Source organism: Silene latifolia, chromosome 10, assembly GCF_048544455.1.
Source record: "Silene latifolia isolate original U9 population chromosome 10, ASM4854445v1, whole genome shotgun sequence".
Classification (NCBI taxonomy): domain Eukaryota; kingdom Viridiplantae; phylum Streptophyta; class Magnoliopsida; order Caryophyllales; family Caryophyllaceae; genus Silene; species Silene latifolia.
Window position 1 is genome coordinate 10027517 of NC_133535.1, and position 18470 is coordinate 10045986.

General features: G+C 36.5%; 2 protein-coding genes across 2 annotated transcripts; both read left to right on the forward strand.

Moving 5' to 3' along the window:
- The first annotated feature begins 1212 nt into the window (after positions 1 to 1212).
- Positions 1213 to 5312, forward strand: LOC141605038 (uncharacterized). Its single transcript, XM_074423662.1, has 3 exons — positions 1213 to 3891; positions 4071 to 4472; positions 4579 to 5312. Exons 1-3 carry the CDS (start codon positions 1287 to 1289, stop codon positions 4599 to 4601), a joined length of 3030 nt encoding a protein of 1009 aa, XP_074279763.1. The 5' UTR covers positions 1213 to 1286; the 3' UTR covers positions 4602 to 5312.
- A 3074-nt stretch (positions 5313 to 8386) lies between these two features.
- Positions 8387 to 12309, forward strand: LOC141606922 (uncharacterized). Its single transcript, XM_074426309.1, has 3 exons — positions 8387 to 11693; positions 11785 to 12186; positions 12287 to 12309. The coding sequence occupies exons 1-3, from the start codon at positions 9005 to 9007 to the stop codon at positions 12307 to 12309; spliced, it is 3114 nt and encodes a 1037-aa protein (XP_074282410.1). The 5' UTR covers positions 8387 to 9004.
- Positions 12310 to 18470: the final 6161 nt, after the last annotated feature.

Genomic DNA, 18470 nt, shown 5'->3' on the forward strand with positions numbered 1-18470 from the left:
AGCAGTCAAGATAGCCGTAAAGCTAACACAATAAAAAACATGCTGTATCTGAGCATGTATTTTCTAAATTCATAAGCCGAATATGATAATGCTCAATAAAAGATTTTACGCCAAAACCTTGAAACTGGTTACTTAATCTCAATATGGCGGCAGCAAACGACATACAATGATATGCAAGTCACGTTTGACTTCGAAATCACAAGACTAAATCCGTATAAATACCAGATCAATTAACCGGAATCAAACAAATTAGCTGTCATGAATGCACCCACTGCGTGCAAATTCCATTTTATCTTAGATGCATAATACAAACATGTGTCGTCATTCCATATTGAATTATAGCCCAATTTTCAATCAACATGGTAAAAGCATTATAATACTCCGAAATATTCATATAAAGTTCCATTATATAATTAATTAATAAATTAATTAATTAATCACCATGTAAAGCTATACCATATTGTTACATAAACACAAGAGATGCATTCATGGAGACCAAACTGACTGTACACTTTAACAAATTCACAATGACAGCACATGGAGTCATACTAGAAGATACTCAAAGCGGGGTTGAATTAATACCGAAAGTAATGAACTTACATAAATAAATAACTTAAACGCCAAATTCACAGCAGGCATACAAAATCACGTATGCCCAGAAATCACAAATATTGTAAAACCTAAACTGAACCCAAATAATTTAATATGAAGGCGGCTCTGATACCACTTGTTAGATTTAATCCGAATTGAGACCATAAACTTCATACTAAATTACTCGGTATAAACTGAAGAGCGGAAGCGTACCTGATTACATGACGAGAGAGATTGGAATAAACCGTCTGAAAGGACGGTCTTCAGGATTAGGTCTTCTAGTAGACACACATACCAATAGGGATCTCTCTACTGATGGGATGCGGGGAGATTAGGTTATTGTGTGCTACCAGGGACCATAACCCAGGTGACTTATATATAGTCTCCTTAATCTAATGCGCCCATCATGCATTAGTAACCTAATGGGTATCTACACAATTAAGATATCCGGCCCATACTTTATAAGACGTGATTAATATGCCCGTATTATATTATCCGGATGGACCACTATATTGGGCTAAACTTAAACGATAGCAAACAAATACAATCTATATAATTGTTTGTCCACATAAATAGTATTGGACCCAATATTCTTACAAATGAAACCAATCCACCTCCAAACCCAAAATAAATGTCCAAGTATTATTTCTCTACTATGTAGCAAACCAGCCTTTCTTGTCATCTTTGTTTTTCTTATGCAAAATATTACCGTAACTTTATCACTGCGTAGTATAGACTACCCAGGCAATGCGACCGACCATGCCGCGCTGTTGGTCATCAAGAGCCAACTAAAGGTTCCTTCAAACTGGGTTTTAAGCTCATGGAATGACTCTATTCACCATTGTTCTTGGGAGGGAGTCAAATGTGGGCGTAAACATAAACGAGTGACTTTACTAGATTTGAGTTCTAGAGGTTTGGCAGGAACCATATCTCCTTTCATAGGAAATCTAAGCTTCCTTAAGATCCTTAACCTTTACAATAATAGCCTATATGGAGAAATTCCCACTCAATTAGGTCATCTAATCAGGCTTAATGAACTACGCTTATATAACAACACACTTATAGGTGAAATTCCAGCCAACATATCTCGTTGTGTTAACCTTAGAGTGTTTTACTTAGCCAACAACAAGCTAGAGGGAAAACTCCCAACAGGACTAGGAGCATTGTCGAAGCTAACAGACTTTCGTGTGAAAATTAACCATCTTAAGGGGTCTTTTTTCGACATTATACAAAATCTCACTTCTTTAGTAACGATAATTGCTGATGAAAACTCATTTACAGGAACTATCCCAAGCAGCATTGGTAGGATGCAAAATCTAACCAACCTTGAAGTTGCTGCTAATCAACTATCAGGCACACTTCCCACATCCCTTTTTAATATCTCCTCCCTTCAAATGCTTGATTTTGCTGTCAACCAACTACATGGAGAACTTCCAGCAGATGTTGGCGTCAATATTCCCCGTCTGACATGGTTCAACCTCGTGGAAAACAACTTCACAGGAATAATACCAATCACGATCCAAAACCTCACAATTCTTGAATTTATTGCATTCGGTTATAATAATTTTGTAGGAAATGTTCCTTCCTATTTTGGGAATTTTCATAACCTAAATTATTTATCTCTTGGAGGGAACTTCATAGAGGGTGACATTAATTTTATAGATACACTTGTTAACTGCAGCCATTTAAGTGTCCTCCATTTGGGAACAAATCATATTTCTGGAATATTACCCAAATCTATTGCCAATCTCTCCACCTCTTTGGAAATACTCGATATAGGAAATACTCAGATAAGTGGAAAAATTCCAGAAGGTATTACCAATCTCAACAATCTTGAGCTGTTATGGATGGACAATTGCAAATTAACGGGATCTATCCCTCAAGATTTCGGGAAGCTCTACAAATTGGAACAACTTTATCTGGACTCCAACAACTTAAAAGGTAAAATTCCCAATTCCATGGCCAATTTATCACGCTTGAGTTGGCTTTTTTTAGATGACAACATATTGGAAGGGAGTATACCTCCAAACCTCGGGAATTGCCAAAGCTTATTGTACCTGTATTTATCACAAAATGAACTCAATGGAACCTTCGGCAATGAGCTATTTGAAGGATCTGCTTCATTTGTCAGAGTAGATTTGTCTCAAAATCATTTGGAAGGCTCTCTACCTTTGGAAATGAGTAAACAAAGTAACCTACAAGTCTTAGGATTGTCTAGCAATAAGTTGTCGGATATCATTCCAGATAGTCTTGGTGACTGTTCTGACCTTCAATACCTCTACATGGATGGAAATTCTTTCCAGGGAAATATTCCATCATCTTTCGCTTCTTTGACTAGCCTACTAGAAATTGACCTTTCTCAAAATAATTTATCCGGCCCCATTCCAGCCTTCTTCTCTAAGTTCCCTACATTATATTACCTTAACTTATCTGATAACGACTTTGAGGGAAGTGTTCCAACGAACTCAGTATTTGCAAATGCAAGTGCGGTCTTTGTTGCTGGCAATAACATACTTTGTGGAGGAATAAAACAGCTTCACTTACCAAAGTGCATTGAGAAGAAAAGCTCGGGAAAAAAGAAAAGAATAATGTCTCATGCCCTTAAATTGATAATCCCAATTGTTGGCGCACTATTTGGGATGGTGGCCATAGCATCAGGGCTGTATCTGGCATGTCTCAAAAAGAAAAAGTCACCTCTTTCATCAGGTTCAATGATGGGGATTGTAACCATGAAAGTGTCTTATGACATGTTACTAAAAGCAACGGCTGATTTTTCTTCAGAAAATCTAGTTGGGATGGGATCTTTTGGATCCGTGTTTAAGGGGGTTTTGGATGGAAAGACCGTTGCAGTGAAAGTTCTGAACTTGCAACGCCGTTGTGCATCTAAAAGTTTTATGGCAGAATGCAACGCGTTAAGAAATGTCCGCCACAGGAATCTGATAAGCATCATAACAGCTTGTTCTAGTATCGACTTTCAGAGAAATGATTTTAGAGCACTAGTGTACGAGTTCATGCCTAATGGAAGCCTAGACAAATGGTTACATGGAGGCGACAGAAACATGAGCCTTGCTCAAAGGGTGGATGTAGCAATTGATGTGGCCCATGCAATCAGCTATCTCCACCATGAGTGTGAAACTCCAATAGTGCATTGTGACTTGAAACCAAGCAACATATTGCTTGACAATGACATGGTCGCTCATGTTGGAGATTTTGGATTAGCAAGGTTTCTTACTCAACCTCGACATCCAAACCAAAGTAGTACAATTGGAATTAAGGGAACTATCGGCTATGCTGCTCCAGGTAATAACACCGTGATTCCTAATTATAATTTGTCTGACAAACACCCTGAAGTACTATTGCCAATATATCTACTACTTGCTAAATGTGTATAGTCAGTGAGTAATTTTAAGGCTTTGTCAACTTTTATTAACTACTCAACAATTTTGTGGCTAAGCATTGTCATTGGGTTCACTTGTCAGAGTATGGGATCGGAAGTGAGCCATCTACAAAGGGTGATGTTTATAGCTATGGGATATTGCTACTGGAACTAATGACAGGAAAAAGTCCAACAGACAACATGTTCGATGAAGGCTACAGCCTTCATAAGCATGCGGAAGCAGCATTATCTGACCAAGTCTTACAAATTGTAGACCCATTACTTGAAGAAGATAATATCACTGAAGAAGCCGATGACAGACGGGCAATTCAAGATGAGCTTCAACGAAGAGAGGAATGCATTAATGCTGTGATCAGTGTTGGGGTGTCGTGCTCCAATCATCAGCCACAAGAACGAATGAAAATAGTTGATGCCACTAACAGGCTTCAATCGGCAAGAGACAAACTTGTGAATGCTAGAAACAGGCGTAATCTTCCTGCAAGAGGTATATCATTAGACATATATATCATGAGCTCACTAGTAATGAATTATGTTGAAAGTTTCAATTTGATTAGAAGTTCCGCTAACATAACATTATTTTCTACTTGCAGCGCTGATGGTTACAGGGGAATGACCACCTAATGTTGTTCTAAAACAGGAAAACGCTACAACCGTCCGGCAATTGAAATCTCAAGAGAGAGTTATTAAGACTACAAAATCTACCATATTAGTTGCATTTATTTAAGATGCTTTTAAGTTCCTGTTAGTTTGCTGTAAACATGATTTATAGATTTTCATGAACTCCGTTCTGTACTACGTATCATTTAATTATGCTAGTCAGTTTCCGCTATGGGTAGCTATAATTGAAGGTGATAAGGGATTACACAATAAATGATCAAGTGAGGGACAAGTACAACTTTGAATGCAGCAGAAAACTCTTGTTCTACTGTTAGGAGTAGAATTATAATCAAAAGATATGAAAAATCAAGTAATCATCATAGAAAAACGCATATATACTCCTTAATATGAAAAATAAGAGATAAGTCAATATCATCAAACCCCCTAATGTACGTCTAATGGATCCGCTAGGCAAGAGTCATTTAGGATGGAACTTGTCCTAAAGTCAAGCTGACGGCCTCACATACAGGATACTCCTTGCATCACAAACTTTGGCGATTTTTTCCCTAGTTAGTCTCTAACAAAGCGGTCTTACATAAATATTAGCATAGTCAAAACAAAACTAACCCCCAAGGAATCATGATCCATATTTTGTGAGAAAGTAGTTACAGAACTAACTCATTTTATAATATATTTTTGTAAGGCCGCCTTACATACGTCGCCAAACTAAAAAAGGGGGGGAAATTTAACTTGGTTGCTCAACCTGGTTGAATTAGCCAAACCTGCAGTTTCTTAGACAAACGCCACCAGCAAATTTAATGCGAACTCATTAAATGATGTTTACAGTTATGGCATGTTGGTACTCAAGCTCATGACAGGAAAGTGTCCAAAAGACATGATGTTCAAGGAAGACTCGCAACCTTAATTCATATACAAAAGTAGGCGTACCTGATCACAGCTTACAAATTGTAGAGCAATCCATCACTCGAAGAGGATAACCTCAGTGAAGAAGGCAACGACAGAAGGGCAATCCAAGACGAGCTTCAACAAAGACTAAAATGGATTACATCTGTGATTAGTGTTGGAGTGCCGGGTTCCAACCATTTGCCACATAATCGAATGAAAATAACCAGCGCCACAAGAAAGGACTTTTAAATAATAGAAAAAGGCGTAATCTTCCTGCAAGACGTATATCAATTATCAGTAGAAATATCATATGTTTCTCAGTTAAAACATATTTCAGCAGTTTCAAATTGATTAGTGTCGGAGTGTCCTGCTCGAATCATTTGCCACAAGAACGATTGAAAATAGTCGATGCCAGTACTTCAATCTGCAAGAGACAACCTTCTCAATGCTAGAAAAAGGCGTTACCTTCCTGCAGGAGGTATATCGTTAGACATATCACATGTTTCTCGGTTAAAAAATATTTCAGCAGTTTCAAATTGATTAGTAGTTATTAAGCTTACAGTACATTAATTTATGCTTATGACATTAACGATTGCAGGGGCCTAAGGTTGAAACAATGGGAGTCTCAACAGATATAATTAACAAGACTACAAATATTGCAAAGTTGAATGTAAAAAAGGTTTTGAGTTCTATTAAGTTTTTTTCTCTTGAAACTAATCTTCGATTGTATTCATCACTAATGTGAGAGATTTCTACGTACATCCGATCCCCCCTTACTGTCTGTTTGTTAATCCGGGAACTAGATTTTGCAGATTTGGGTTTTACAATTTGTTTGCCTAGATAAGAACAGGATTTAATTAGATGCAATCATATTTACAAGTACTTTGAGAGAGTAACCTCAATTATTACTGCCTTCAATTCTTCAGAATCGTTCTGCAAAAATAATTCTATAGAATCTAATCGGAGCAGTACTAAGCTACTAGAGTGAAAAGAAGGTTAAGTTGAGGGCAAACCAAGTAAACAGACACGGAGTACATATCAAAAATCTCGAATTAAATAAAAATCTCCAATATAGAAAGGTAGACAAATGACCGGGACGAAAAAAGTCCAATATTACCAACTTAAAATGTTTCTGACATGGAAGTCTTTGTTTGAGTGGGGCACTGACCTCATTTCCTTAAGGAGAATCATTACACTCCGACGAAGCCACTTAATCAATCAAGTTATTCATTTTATAACATAAAACTCTTATAGTGTTACTCAAAATTCCACATTGTTAGGCAGAATCGCATAAGTAATTCATATTTTCATATTAAACACAATTAATTAACCAAAAAAGTTTTCGACACGAATGAAAACATCTAAATGTGCCTAGAAAAATCTGCAGAGATTTGCATTTTTTGTTGACTATAGCTTAAAGAAGTAAATGAAATAGAAAGTCTTGGAAATAGAGTGCATCGACCTGACACGACCTTGGACTTTGATCAAATTTCTGTTAGCCCACTTCGACACTCTTAAACCTATCTTCAACAATTCACCACCATTACCACGATGTTATTCCAAACATTGTGCATACGTCACTAATGCACATAATATACATTATCTGCACATTTTGGGATGTAACGTTCATTGACCTAAGATAGTCCTTAAATCCTCAAGTTAAGTGATAACAAGAATGACTGGCAGGCACAACTTATCCTAAAGACAAGCTCACAGCAGTTTAACCTCATACTCCTAAGACGGTTTTACATCCCCTATTTATTAAATAAATAGGTGAAACTCCCATTTTTCCGCCTACAAATATTTCCTAAAATTGGGCTTAGTATTTTTGGCATATACTATAGCTATAATGAGTTATAAATAGGCATAATTTTTTAAATGTAAATATTTATAAGATTCCAATATTTCATTCCCCAAAACCTTATCTCCAATTTTTTTAATGATAAAGAGATTTTTTTTAAAAAAAAAAAATTACCAAAAAACATCATTGACATTTTAAGAAGTTGCGGCTAAATGTTATTAATAAAGAAATTACAAAATAACATCACTACTTTCTCGGTAAAAGAAAAATAAATAAAAATACTCAATTCATGACTTCTTACGATTTTAATTTTAATTTTTCAAGTCAAATTATAATGGAAAGAAACATAAAAAATAAATTGACAACTTAAAAAAAGTAAAAAAAACTATATATACCGTGCATATGCGGGGGTCTATACTAATATACTATAAGTCTATAAACATGGATCTAACCATTTAATCAAGGTCCATATTAGTGAAAAAGTAGTTATAAATATAGTTTGGATATTATTATGCATAGTTTAGATATCACAATAGAATATACGATTATGGTATTGGACTATCAGAAGGAAGACACACCACATGACATGTCGTGTTTGTAGAACACACGGCAATTAAAGCAGTTAATAGATCCTACAACCAGTTGTACCCAGTTGTATGCTCTAGATACCGAGCTATATAATAAAGTTTTTGAGTTTTGTTTTAAAGAAGTCGAGCTATACCATAAAATTTCTGAATTCACTCACTTAAACATAAAAAAAATTAACTTTAAGAAAGCTCAATAAAATTACACATAAGCTCGATAAGATATAACTTGGTTGTATGATGCTATTGTACCACTGGAGGTATAATGTTATTTGTCGCAATTAAAGAAAGGTAAATCCTTTTCATGCCATGTTTGATTAAAATTAATCAGATTTCAAAATAAAACTGGAAAATGGCTTACAGAGATCCGAACATGCGCTGCTTGTCAACAGTTGATCAACTCATTAACACAACTGCTTTACATAAACACTCTTTCGAGAGTAATTATGGCAGTGAGGATGTCTATTCTTCCGGAGAAAGAGCAAACACGATCTTTAAGTGTCACTGGACAAAGTAAAAAAAACTGGTAAAGAACTGACTACTAACCATCTTCCACAATTTTTCGTGTCATTCAGAAATAAATGTGAGCAAGAAGCAGTATCTGTGGAGAATAATTACCAGTGGCGTGCAAGCACTCTCAATCACTCCACTTAATAATTCCAGCAACGCAGGGAAAAAGATGAAACATGCGTATAAACAGTTTAGGATCGTGATTTGTTTACACGACAAACTATATATAATAAACTGCGAGTATTGAACAAGCCAGCCTGCTAGCCATGTCCATAGAGAAAATGCCGTGTTGTGTTACGTGTCTTCCATTTTCCAGCTCCTTGAATTCCGATCATACATGGACCCAATATTGTAAAATACTTTCAAATTGACACAATTTTGCTGATTTTTTATTTTTAAACATTATCTGGAAAAAAAGGTTCGGCAATGAGACCAAAGAATAAATCATGCAACAGTAATAATGGTTAAGTGTTTACTGTAGTAGATGGTGCAATTACCCTTGGCTAACTACGAGACGTAGGCCAGAGAATAAATCATCATTTAAATGCCTATATATATGAAAGAGTGATCAACTTCAAAAGCATCTCACACCAACTAAACTGCTGACAATTCTACAAAATGAAACCAATCCAAAATAAAAGTCCAAGTTTTATTTCTCCAAAATGCAACAAACGAGCCTTTCTACTCATCTTTCTTTTTATTATGCAAAATATTACACTAAGTTTAGCACTACATAGCATTGACCACCCAGGCAATGCGACCGACCATGCCGCGCTGTTGGCCATCAAGAGCCAACTAAAGGTTCCTTCAAACTGGGTTTTAAGCTCATGGAATGACTCTATTCACCACTGTTCTTGGGAGGGAGTCAAATGTGGGCATAAACATAAACGAGTGACTGTACTAGATTTGAGGTCTAGAGGTTTGGCAGGAACCATATCTCCTTTCATAGGAAACCTAAGCTTCCTTAAGATCATTAAGCTTTACAATAATAGCCTATATGGAGAAATCCCAACTCAATTAGGTCATCTAATCAGGCTTAATGAACTACTGCTATTTAACAACACACTTGTAGGTGAAATTCCAGCCAACATATCTCGTTGTGTTAACCTCAGAGTATTTTTCTTAGCCAACAACAAGCTTGAGGGAAAACTCCCAACAGGACTAGGAGCATTGTCAAAGCTAATAGACTTTCGTGTGCATATTAACAATCTTACAGGTCCTCTTTTTGACATCATACAAAACCTTACTTCTTTAGTAACAATAGCTGTTTATGGAAACTTATTTACAGGAACTATCCCAAACAGCATTGGTAGGATGCATAATCTAACCCTCATTATAGCTGCAGAAAATGAATTCTCAGGCACACTTCCCACATCCCTTTTTAATATCTCCTCCCTTCAAAGACTTGAGTTACCTTACAACCAACTACATGGCGAACTTCCAGCAGATGTTGGCGTCAATATTCCCGGTCTGACATGGTTCAACCTCGAGAGAAACAACTTCACAGGATTAGTTCCAATCACGATCCAAAACCTCACAGCTCTTGAAGATATTGGACTCTGTTATAATAATTTTATAGGAAATGTTCCTTTTTATTTTGGGAATTTTCATAAGCTAAAATATTTAACTCTGGGAGGGAACTTCCTAGAGGGTGACATTAATCTTATAGATACACTTGTTAACTGCAGTCAATTACGTTTCCTCATTTTGGGACCGAATCATTTTTCAGGAATATTACCCAAATCTGTTGCCAATCTCTCCACCTATTTGCAAGTGCTCGATACACGAAATACTCAGATAAGTGGAAAAATTCCAGAAGGTATTACCAATCTCAACAATCTTGAGGATATATCGATGTACAACTGTAAATTAACGGGATCTATCCCTCAAGATTTCGGGAAGCTCTACAAATTGGAACATCTTTATCTGGACTCCAACAACTTAAAAGGTAAAATTCCCAATTTCATGGCCAATTTATCATACTTGAGTTGGCTTAATTTAGATGACAACATATTGGAAGGGAGTATACCTCCAAACCTCGGGAATTGCCAAAGCTTGTTGTTCGTGTATTTATCAAACAATGAACTCAATGGAACATTGGATACTGAGCTATTTGAAGGATCTGCTAGATTTGTTGTACTAGATTTGTTTGATAATTTTTTGGAAGGCTCCCTACCTTTGGAGATGGGTAAACAAAATAACCTAATATTTTTAGGACTAGATTACAATAAGTTTTCGGGTATCATTCCAGATAGTCTTAGCGACTGTTCTGACCTTCAATACCTCCTCATGGATGGAAATTCTTTCCAGGGAAATATTCCATCATCTTTCGCTTCTTTGACTAGCCTACTAGTAATTGACATTTCCCAAAATAATTTATCCGGCCCCATTCCAGCCTTCTTCTCTAAGTTCCCTACATTATATTACCTTAACTTATCTTATAACGACTTTGAAGGAAGTGTTCCAACGAACTCAGTATTTGCAAATGCAAGTGCGGTCTTTGTTGCTGGCAATAACAGACTTTGTGGAGGAATAAAACAGCTTCACTTACCAAAGTGCATTGAGAAGAAAAGCTCGGGGAAAAAGAAAAGAATAATGTCTCATGCCCTTAAATTGATAATCCCAATTGTTGGCGCACTATTTGGGATGGTGGCCATAGCATCAGGGTTGTATCTGGCATGTCTCAAAAAGAAAAAGGCACCTCTTTCATCAGGTTCAATGATGGGGATTGTAACCATGAAAGTGTCGTACGACATGTTACTCAAAGCAACATCTGGTTTTTCTTCAGAGAATCTACTTGGGATGGGATCTTTTGGATCCGTGTTTAAGGGGATTTTGGATGGAAAATTGGTTGCAGTTAAAGTTCTCAACTTGCAACACCGCAGTGCATCTAAGAGCTTCATGGCAGAGTGTAACACATTGAGGAATGTCCGTCATCGGAATCTGGTAGGCGTTATAACAGCTTGTTCCAGCATTGACTTTCAGAGAAACGATTTTAAAGCACTGGTATATGAGTTCATGCCAAATGGGAGTCTAGACAGATGGTTACATGGATTCGAACGAAACATGAGCCTTGCTCAAAGGGTGGATGTTGCGATTGATGCTGCCCATGCACTCATCTATCTCCACCATGAGTGTGAAACTCCAATAGTGCATTGCGACTTGAAACCGAGCAACATATTGCTTGACAGTGACATGGTCGCTCATGTTGGAGATTTTGGATTAGCAAGGTTTCTTACTCAACCTCGGCATCCGAATCAAAGTAGTACAATTGGAATCAAGGGCACTATAGGTTATGCTGCTCCAGGTAAGAATAGCGTGATTCCTATTTATAATTAGTCTGACAAAAATCATACTCATTTATGCGTCTAACCTTTTGCATTTGGTTTACATGTCAGAGTATGGGCTCGGAAGTGAGCCATCTACAGAGGGTGATGTTTACAGCTATGGCATATTGTTACTTGAGCTAATGACAAGAAAGAGTCCGACAGACAGCATGTTCAAGGATGGCTACAACCTTCATCTACATGCAAAAGCGGCATTACCTGACCAAGTCATAAAAATTGCGGACCCATCGCTTGAAGAAGATAATCTCACTGAAGAAGACGAAGACCCAAGAGCAATCCAAGATGAGCTTCAACGAAGAGTGGAATGCATCACTACTGTGATCAGTGTCGGAATGTCGTGCTCGAATCATTTGCCACAACAGAGGATGAAAATAGTTGAAGCCAGAAGCAGGCTTCAATCAGCAAGAGACAACCTTCTCAGTACTAGAAACAGGCGTAATCTTCCTGCAAGAGGTATATCATTAGACATATCATGAGTTTATTGTTAAAGAATTATTCTGAAAGTTTCAAATTGCTTAGAAGTTCTATCTATTAACATTATTTGTACTTGTAGCGCTGATGATTACAGAGGCCTGACCGCCCAAGGTTGATTAGAATCAGAAAACAAGCATCCGCCAAATGAAGTCGCAAGAGAGAAATATTAGGACTTCAAATGTACCACAGTTGAATGTAAAATGCTTTTAAGTTCCTGTGAGTTTGCTGTAAACATGACTAATAAAATGTTATGTACTCTCTAGTACTCTACTACTTATCATCATGTAATTATGTTTGTGTTTTCACAAAGCTACCTTTCTAGCTGGTTTGCTTCATATCGTGACTGTTCAATTCCGTGGTTTGCTTCATATGTCAGACTGCAGCTTCGGAAGTTGTTATGTGCTTCATTACTTATCATGTTATTATGTATTATGTTTTATCAAGGCTACCTGGTATCTTGTGTTACGAGCATAACATTCACATAAAATGTACAATTAATTCGACACGACATACACAAACAGGTGCTCTGAGAGGCTAATCTCAATTTTGCAAATTGATAGCTAAGTTTTTTCAGTCCAATTTATATGCATGATAATATGAACTGCAAGAACTAAGAACCAAAAATATAATTATACCTTTCTAAATTCTTCAATTTATTTGACCGTCACGACAAGTGAAATGCATAATTTTCGGTGTATCACTGATCAGTGTCAGAGTGTCACGCTCCAACCATTTGCGAAAGAATAATGAAAATAACCGACGCCAAAAACAGGCTTCAATAAGCAAGAGACAACCTTCTGAATGCGAGAAAAAGGCGTAATCTTCCCGCAAGAGGAAGTAGTCAGTAAATATATCACTAATAATATACTATATCAGATGTTTCCGAGTCGAGAAACATCTGATAATAACTAAAATCTGGGTTTTGTATGTGACATTAATGATGCAGGGGCCTAATGTTGATTGTATGTGACATTAATGATGCAGGGGCCTAATGTTGATTTTACGAAAACAATTTATGATCCGCAAACTCGAAAATACTAAAATCTGGGTTTTGCTGATTAGGGTTTTGCTAATTCATTGCCTTGATTAGAACAGCAGCTAATCAGATGCAATGGTATTCTACAGGTAACTGAGAGGGTATGCAATGGTATTCTACAGGTAACTGAGAGGGTAACCTTAATTGTCGAATTAGATTCAAAAATAATTTGAATTAAAAAAAAAAAAAAAAACTTGAAGTAGAAAAGAAAAATTCTTATAGTATTCCAGAGACTTACATTTTGCCAATGTTTTCGGGAAGGTTACGTTCTCCATTGCTATCAATTTGTGATCTTATCATAGTCAAATGATATGAGCATGTAAATGAAAGTAAGAGACAGTTTGGGAGTCACAAGTTGTCAAGTTTCTTCTTACCCTGTATATGATCTATCATAGACCGATTACATGGGGGATTCGGGAGGTGGCAAATAAGTCTCATACGTTTGCCACTATGTGCAAATTAGCCTCGTAATTTTTTAATATGTGCATATTAATCCCGCAGGTTTACCTTATAGTGCAAATCAATTCTATTATAAATTTTTTTTATTGTTTAAATATGAAAATTGTATTAGCATAATTAATTAATGTTATACAATTATATATATTATTGCTAATTTCTTAAAAGTCAGTTTTACCCTCTACTAACAACTACACTAGCACATCCCCTCTGATCACCGCAATTACTATCTACAACAATTAAGTCGAATCGCAAGCCTGAGGTTAGTTCAAAATCACCATCAACGACCAAAAAAATTATCACACTTTACTTGTGACCACTCTTACCACGATCTCCTCCTAATTCTGATTACCACGATCTCGCAAGAGTGGTCACACTTTACTTGTGACCACTCTTACCAAAAAAATACTTGAATTAGATAAGAAAAATTCTTATAGTATTCCAGAGACTTACATTTTGCCAATGTTTTCGGGAAGGTTACGTTCTCCATTGCTATCAATTTGTGATCTATCATAGTCAAATGATATGAGCATTAAATGAAAGTAAGAGACAGTTTGAGAGTCACAAGTTTCTTCTTACCTGTACTTTCTCCATTCAACTCCACTCTACCTATTTTACTTTTGTACACTATTCACAATTGTGTATTCAATTTCGATTTTCTCTCGATACGTAAGTGGAAATATATTCACGTGAGATCTTGTTTGATTCGTCTTTACGAGTACATTAAAAATATCTAACTTTTATAATTTGCAATACGTAGCTAACGATATTTAACGCGTAAAACACGCGTTGGCAAACGTGAAAAAGGAAAGTGGTAGAGTGGAGTTGATAAAATTTCTATATTTCGACCTTATATTATTCAGGGTGGTTTGGTTGCCTTCCAAATTCATGTGAATTGAAAGTTCTTAGGAAGTGCAAAAATGAGGTATTCTTTGGTTACCCAATTCATGGGAAGTTGAAGTTCCTATGGAACTCCAATTCCTACATAATATAGGAAGTCACTTACCTAGCCCCCATCTAGGTTGTACGGACACTCCTCCTAATCGGTGTTCCCGTATCGGACACCCGTGTCGGATACAACACTCGTCGGATACACGTCAAAACGTGTCGGACACCTGTAAAGTCGTGTCTAACTTTCATCTTTTATTTGGGCACGTGTCCGACGCGTGTCCATGGTATTTTTAGCCGTGTCCATGGTATTTGGACACACCTTCAAACGGAAAGTTGAATTTAAGGTAAATGGCGTGAATTGTTATATGATTGAATTTGGTGGGCAAATGATGTTCTTTAGACAAGTAATGAGATGTCGAAATAGATTGATTATAAATTGATTTTTGGTTTTAGAAATGAGAATAAGTTATATTTAACGTCAAATTTTGCCTTCATTTATTTAAATTTAATATCAAATACTTTTTCAAAAATAAAATCACACATATATAACTACAAAATATATATTTTATTAAATTTAAATAACGTGTCTCGTGTCCTAAATTTCATGGGATGTCGTGTCACGTGTCCGTGTCGTGTCCGTGTCTGTTTTGGTGCTACCTAGGCCCCCATTTGGTAAGTGGAACTTCCCACATGAATTGAGTTCTCATATCTCAACCAAACAACTTTTTTTGCAATTCACATGAATTGCAAAATCATATGAATTTTATTTCATGGGAACTTCATCTTCCCATTGTCAACCAAACAACATTCTTTCCTATTATTTGTTTAACTTTTCAACTTTGCCCTTCTCCCTCTAAATAATATTTCTAGCAATATTTTTTATCGACTCATCAGAAATGGGTAACGGTAATTTAAACTAGATATGAATTATCGTATTAATTAACGATGAATTAACAAAAAAATAATATTGAACTAACAAATTAATTAACTTTTTATCTATGTTAGACGATGATTGATGAAATGACCGATTTAAACTGAGAGAAAAATTGACGATTAAGAACGAAATCTTTAAACGGCCATAACTTTGTGCTCGGATGTCCGTTTTCAACGATTTTTTTTTTCAACTCACTTATTTGAGTTATTTCGACGAGACGAACGCAATGGGGAAAAAAAATGTGAATTGGTCCATTCGTGTAAAACACACGAATTGGCCTAGGTCGGTTCATGTGGTTTAAGAAAAAAAAATGGGTATTGTTTTTTCACATACGGATTTTACTTTTTCACATACGTCATTTACAATTATACCCTTGTCATTTTTCTTTGTCCACTTCTAAATTAGAGCACTAATAATACGCTTAGAATCACACTCTAACGCTCCGTCACGAGCAGAAACAAAACAAAACAAGAACTGTATGTTGCAGATTTACCATTGACTCCAATTGACATTTAATTTAGTAATCATGTCTATACAATTCATACAGATTTCACATGGTCACATTTATAATAAAAAGTAACCGTAACATGATTTTGCCAATGCGATCGATATCAACGTTAAAGAGCTATAATGCCAATGAACTGAAGATGTTTTCCATGCAATCTGATCACACGTTTTCATTTTGATGACTTGTTTTCGTTACATTTTATTACTTGATTAAACTACTTTGTTCTTAAGTGCACAAGAGACAACCACACACTGGCAATTTGTGCGATTCCACCGGCAAAAGCGAACAAAAATCAGAAGCTAAAACACCGCCACTTTAACCTCTCCCTTGCTCTGGTCGACATTGCTTCGGCGTTCATTGTGGCTCTTCTCCAACGACCCATCCCCGACCCTTCCTGGCCCACCCCAGACTGTCCACCACTCAGAAGCACCGTCCACCAACCAAACCACCATGCCTTCTGCCAACCATCAACCTAATTGATAGTATTTAATTTGATAAACTAATCGCTAATTGACAAACCCTAATTTTAGAACAAAATAATTCCTTCACTACTTGAAAAACTTGAAGAATTATAATCCATGATTCAATTACGAGTAAGATTTAGAACAATAGATTCAATTTGAGTGAAAAAGGACATGATTTATCTAGATTTAGGAGGAGGGTATGATGCGGAAATTTAATGAAAAAATGTATGTGAAAAAGTAAAGTCCGTATGTGAAAAAGCAACACCGAAAAAAATATTCCTTAATTAATTAATATGGGCCTGTCCGGGCCAAATGCTTGGCTCAAACCCGGCCCAAAATTTGTAACACCCCACGGTAATTGAAGAGGTCCAGTGATAGGCTTAAATGACTAGTGCTTAAAGGGATTGGAAGTACTACTCATATCAACAAAGTGCACTTTCTTTTATGGTCATCCATGTGAAAGAACTCCAAAGTTAAGCGTGCTTGACTGGGAGTAGTCTTAGGATGGGTGACCTCCTGGGAAGGTTTCCGGGATGCGCATAAGTGAGGACAAAATGCGCTGTAAAGGACCCGTGTTGATCTGTGGGCCATGTACACAACCTGGTGAGCTATCATAAGTAACCGCTCCCGACCCGGTTTGGGCCGGGGTGTTACAAAATTACTTTGGGCTTTTTGGGACTGGCTCATGGGCTTTTTTGGGTCAAAATAAAAGGTCCAAGCCCTTCATAAAAGCGGATTGAATTGGGTCGGACCAATGGGCTTAGACCGTTTGATCACACCACTATTTTCACTCCTCCCAATGTGAAATTTGGGGGACAATTGGAATGATTGACCCAAGATAATCCTTGAATCGTGAAATAAGCCACAAGAAATGACATTACATTATTGATCCTACAGGAAAACCATTGAAAATTCTAAGCTAACTAAAATATTCTTATTCAATCAAAATCACAGAAAATACAAATATATCCCAAAGTTCATCTACGTAAATGAAAACTTCTGATGTAAAGGATGAGTTTAACCGTGATAGATGGTGTAAACGTATAATTTTGATTAAATGACCACAATACGGAAGTCAGAGTATAACTTAAGGCATCATTGGATTCTTAATATAAGTCGAATGAATAAAGCTTTCTAATTTCCGTGATTAACGTCCTAATGTTGTTGGTGGTAATAGTTTAGCTAGTGTAAACTAAATTTCCCATATAATGAAGAAAAAATCAAAGAAAAACAATTGATCGGGACATATATAGACAGCATATTAATAGCGTGTGATTCAAACATGTACGTACTCCCGGCTCCATGTACCGGTCAATACTCAATAGTTATCATTTTCCATATTTAGGTGTATCAGTCAATAGTTATCATTTTTATAGTAAATTTTGCCTTTTATGTGCCCATGTGCAGGTGTGAGATTTGTGGTCCAATATTATTATTATTAAATTACTTTCTCTCACATTTCCTGGGTCTTTGTGCCGAAATCAATTGATAACTAATGAGTGGAATGAGGGAGTAGTATTTATGAAAAGTTAAATGATCAAAGCTCAAGAAATGTTGATCAAGAGGAATTTGGATCTAAAAGAAATGGAGATCTATTACCCTGACACCGGACAATATAATATTACATCTCTCTTTTTATTGCCTTTTTCCTTTGTTTTTCAGTATTAAATTTGGACCGGTTAGATAAAATCTTGTGCGTTGAGATGAAATGGACTCTACATTTCTTTTGGGAAATGGAGAGATGAAATGGACTCTACATTTCTTTTGGGAAATGGAGAGGATCTTTACTCGATCAAGAGATCGACTAACAATAGGAGAACATCATACATGCCTACATGGGGCCTCAAGTCAAGCTGCCTGATTCCCAAGGCAATATAAGCTTGTCTTTACTTCCAAGATTTTCTGTCGTGTGTGGCTCAGGAGCTAAATCGTTAACAACCACAGGCCACGGCTGACAGGCAAGAGTTAGTTTTG

Bases quoted from the DNA above. Each gene is read 5' to 3' on its own strand.
- LOC141606922 (XM_074426309.1), top strand. From the start codon at position 9,005: ATGAAACCAATCCAAAATAAAAGTCCAAGTTTTATTTCTCCAAAATGC. The intron at 11,694-11,784 runs GTAAGAATAGCG...TTTACATGTCAG, and splicing joins TATAGGTTATGCTGCTCCAG to AGTATGGGCTCGGAAGTGAG. The intron at 12,187-12,286 runs GTATATCATTAG...TTGTACTTGTAG, and splicing joins GCGTAATCTTCCTGCAAGAG to CGCTGATGATTACAGAGGCC.
- LOC141605038 (XM_074423662.1), top strand. From the start codon at position 1,287: ATGCAAAATATTACCGTAACTTTATCACTGCGTAGTATAGACTACCCA. The intron at 3,892-4,070 runs GTAATAACACCG...TTCACTTGTCAG, and splicing joins TATCGGCTATGCTGCTCCAG to AGTATGGGATCGGAAGTGAG. The intron at 4,473-4,578 runs GTATATCATTAG...TTCTACTTGCAG, and splicing joins GCGTAATCTTCCTGCAAGAG to CGCTGATGGTTACAGGGGAA.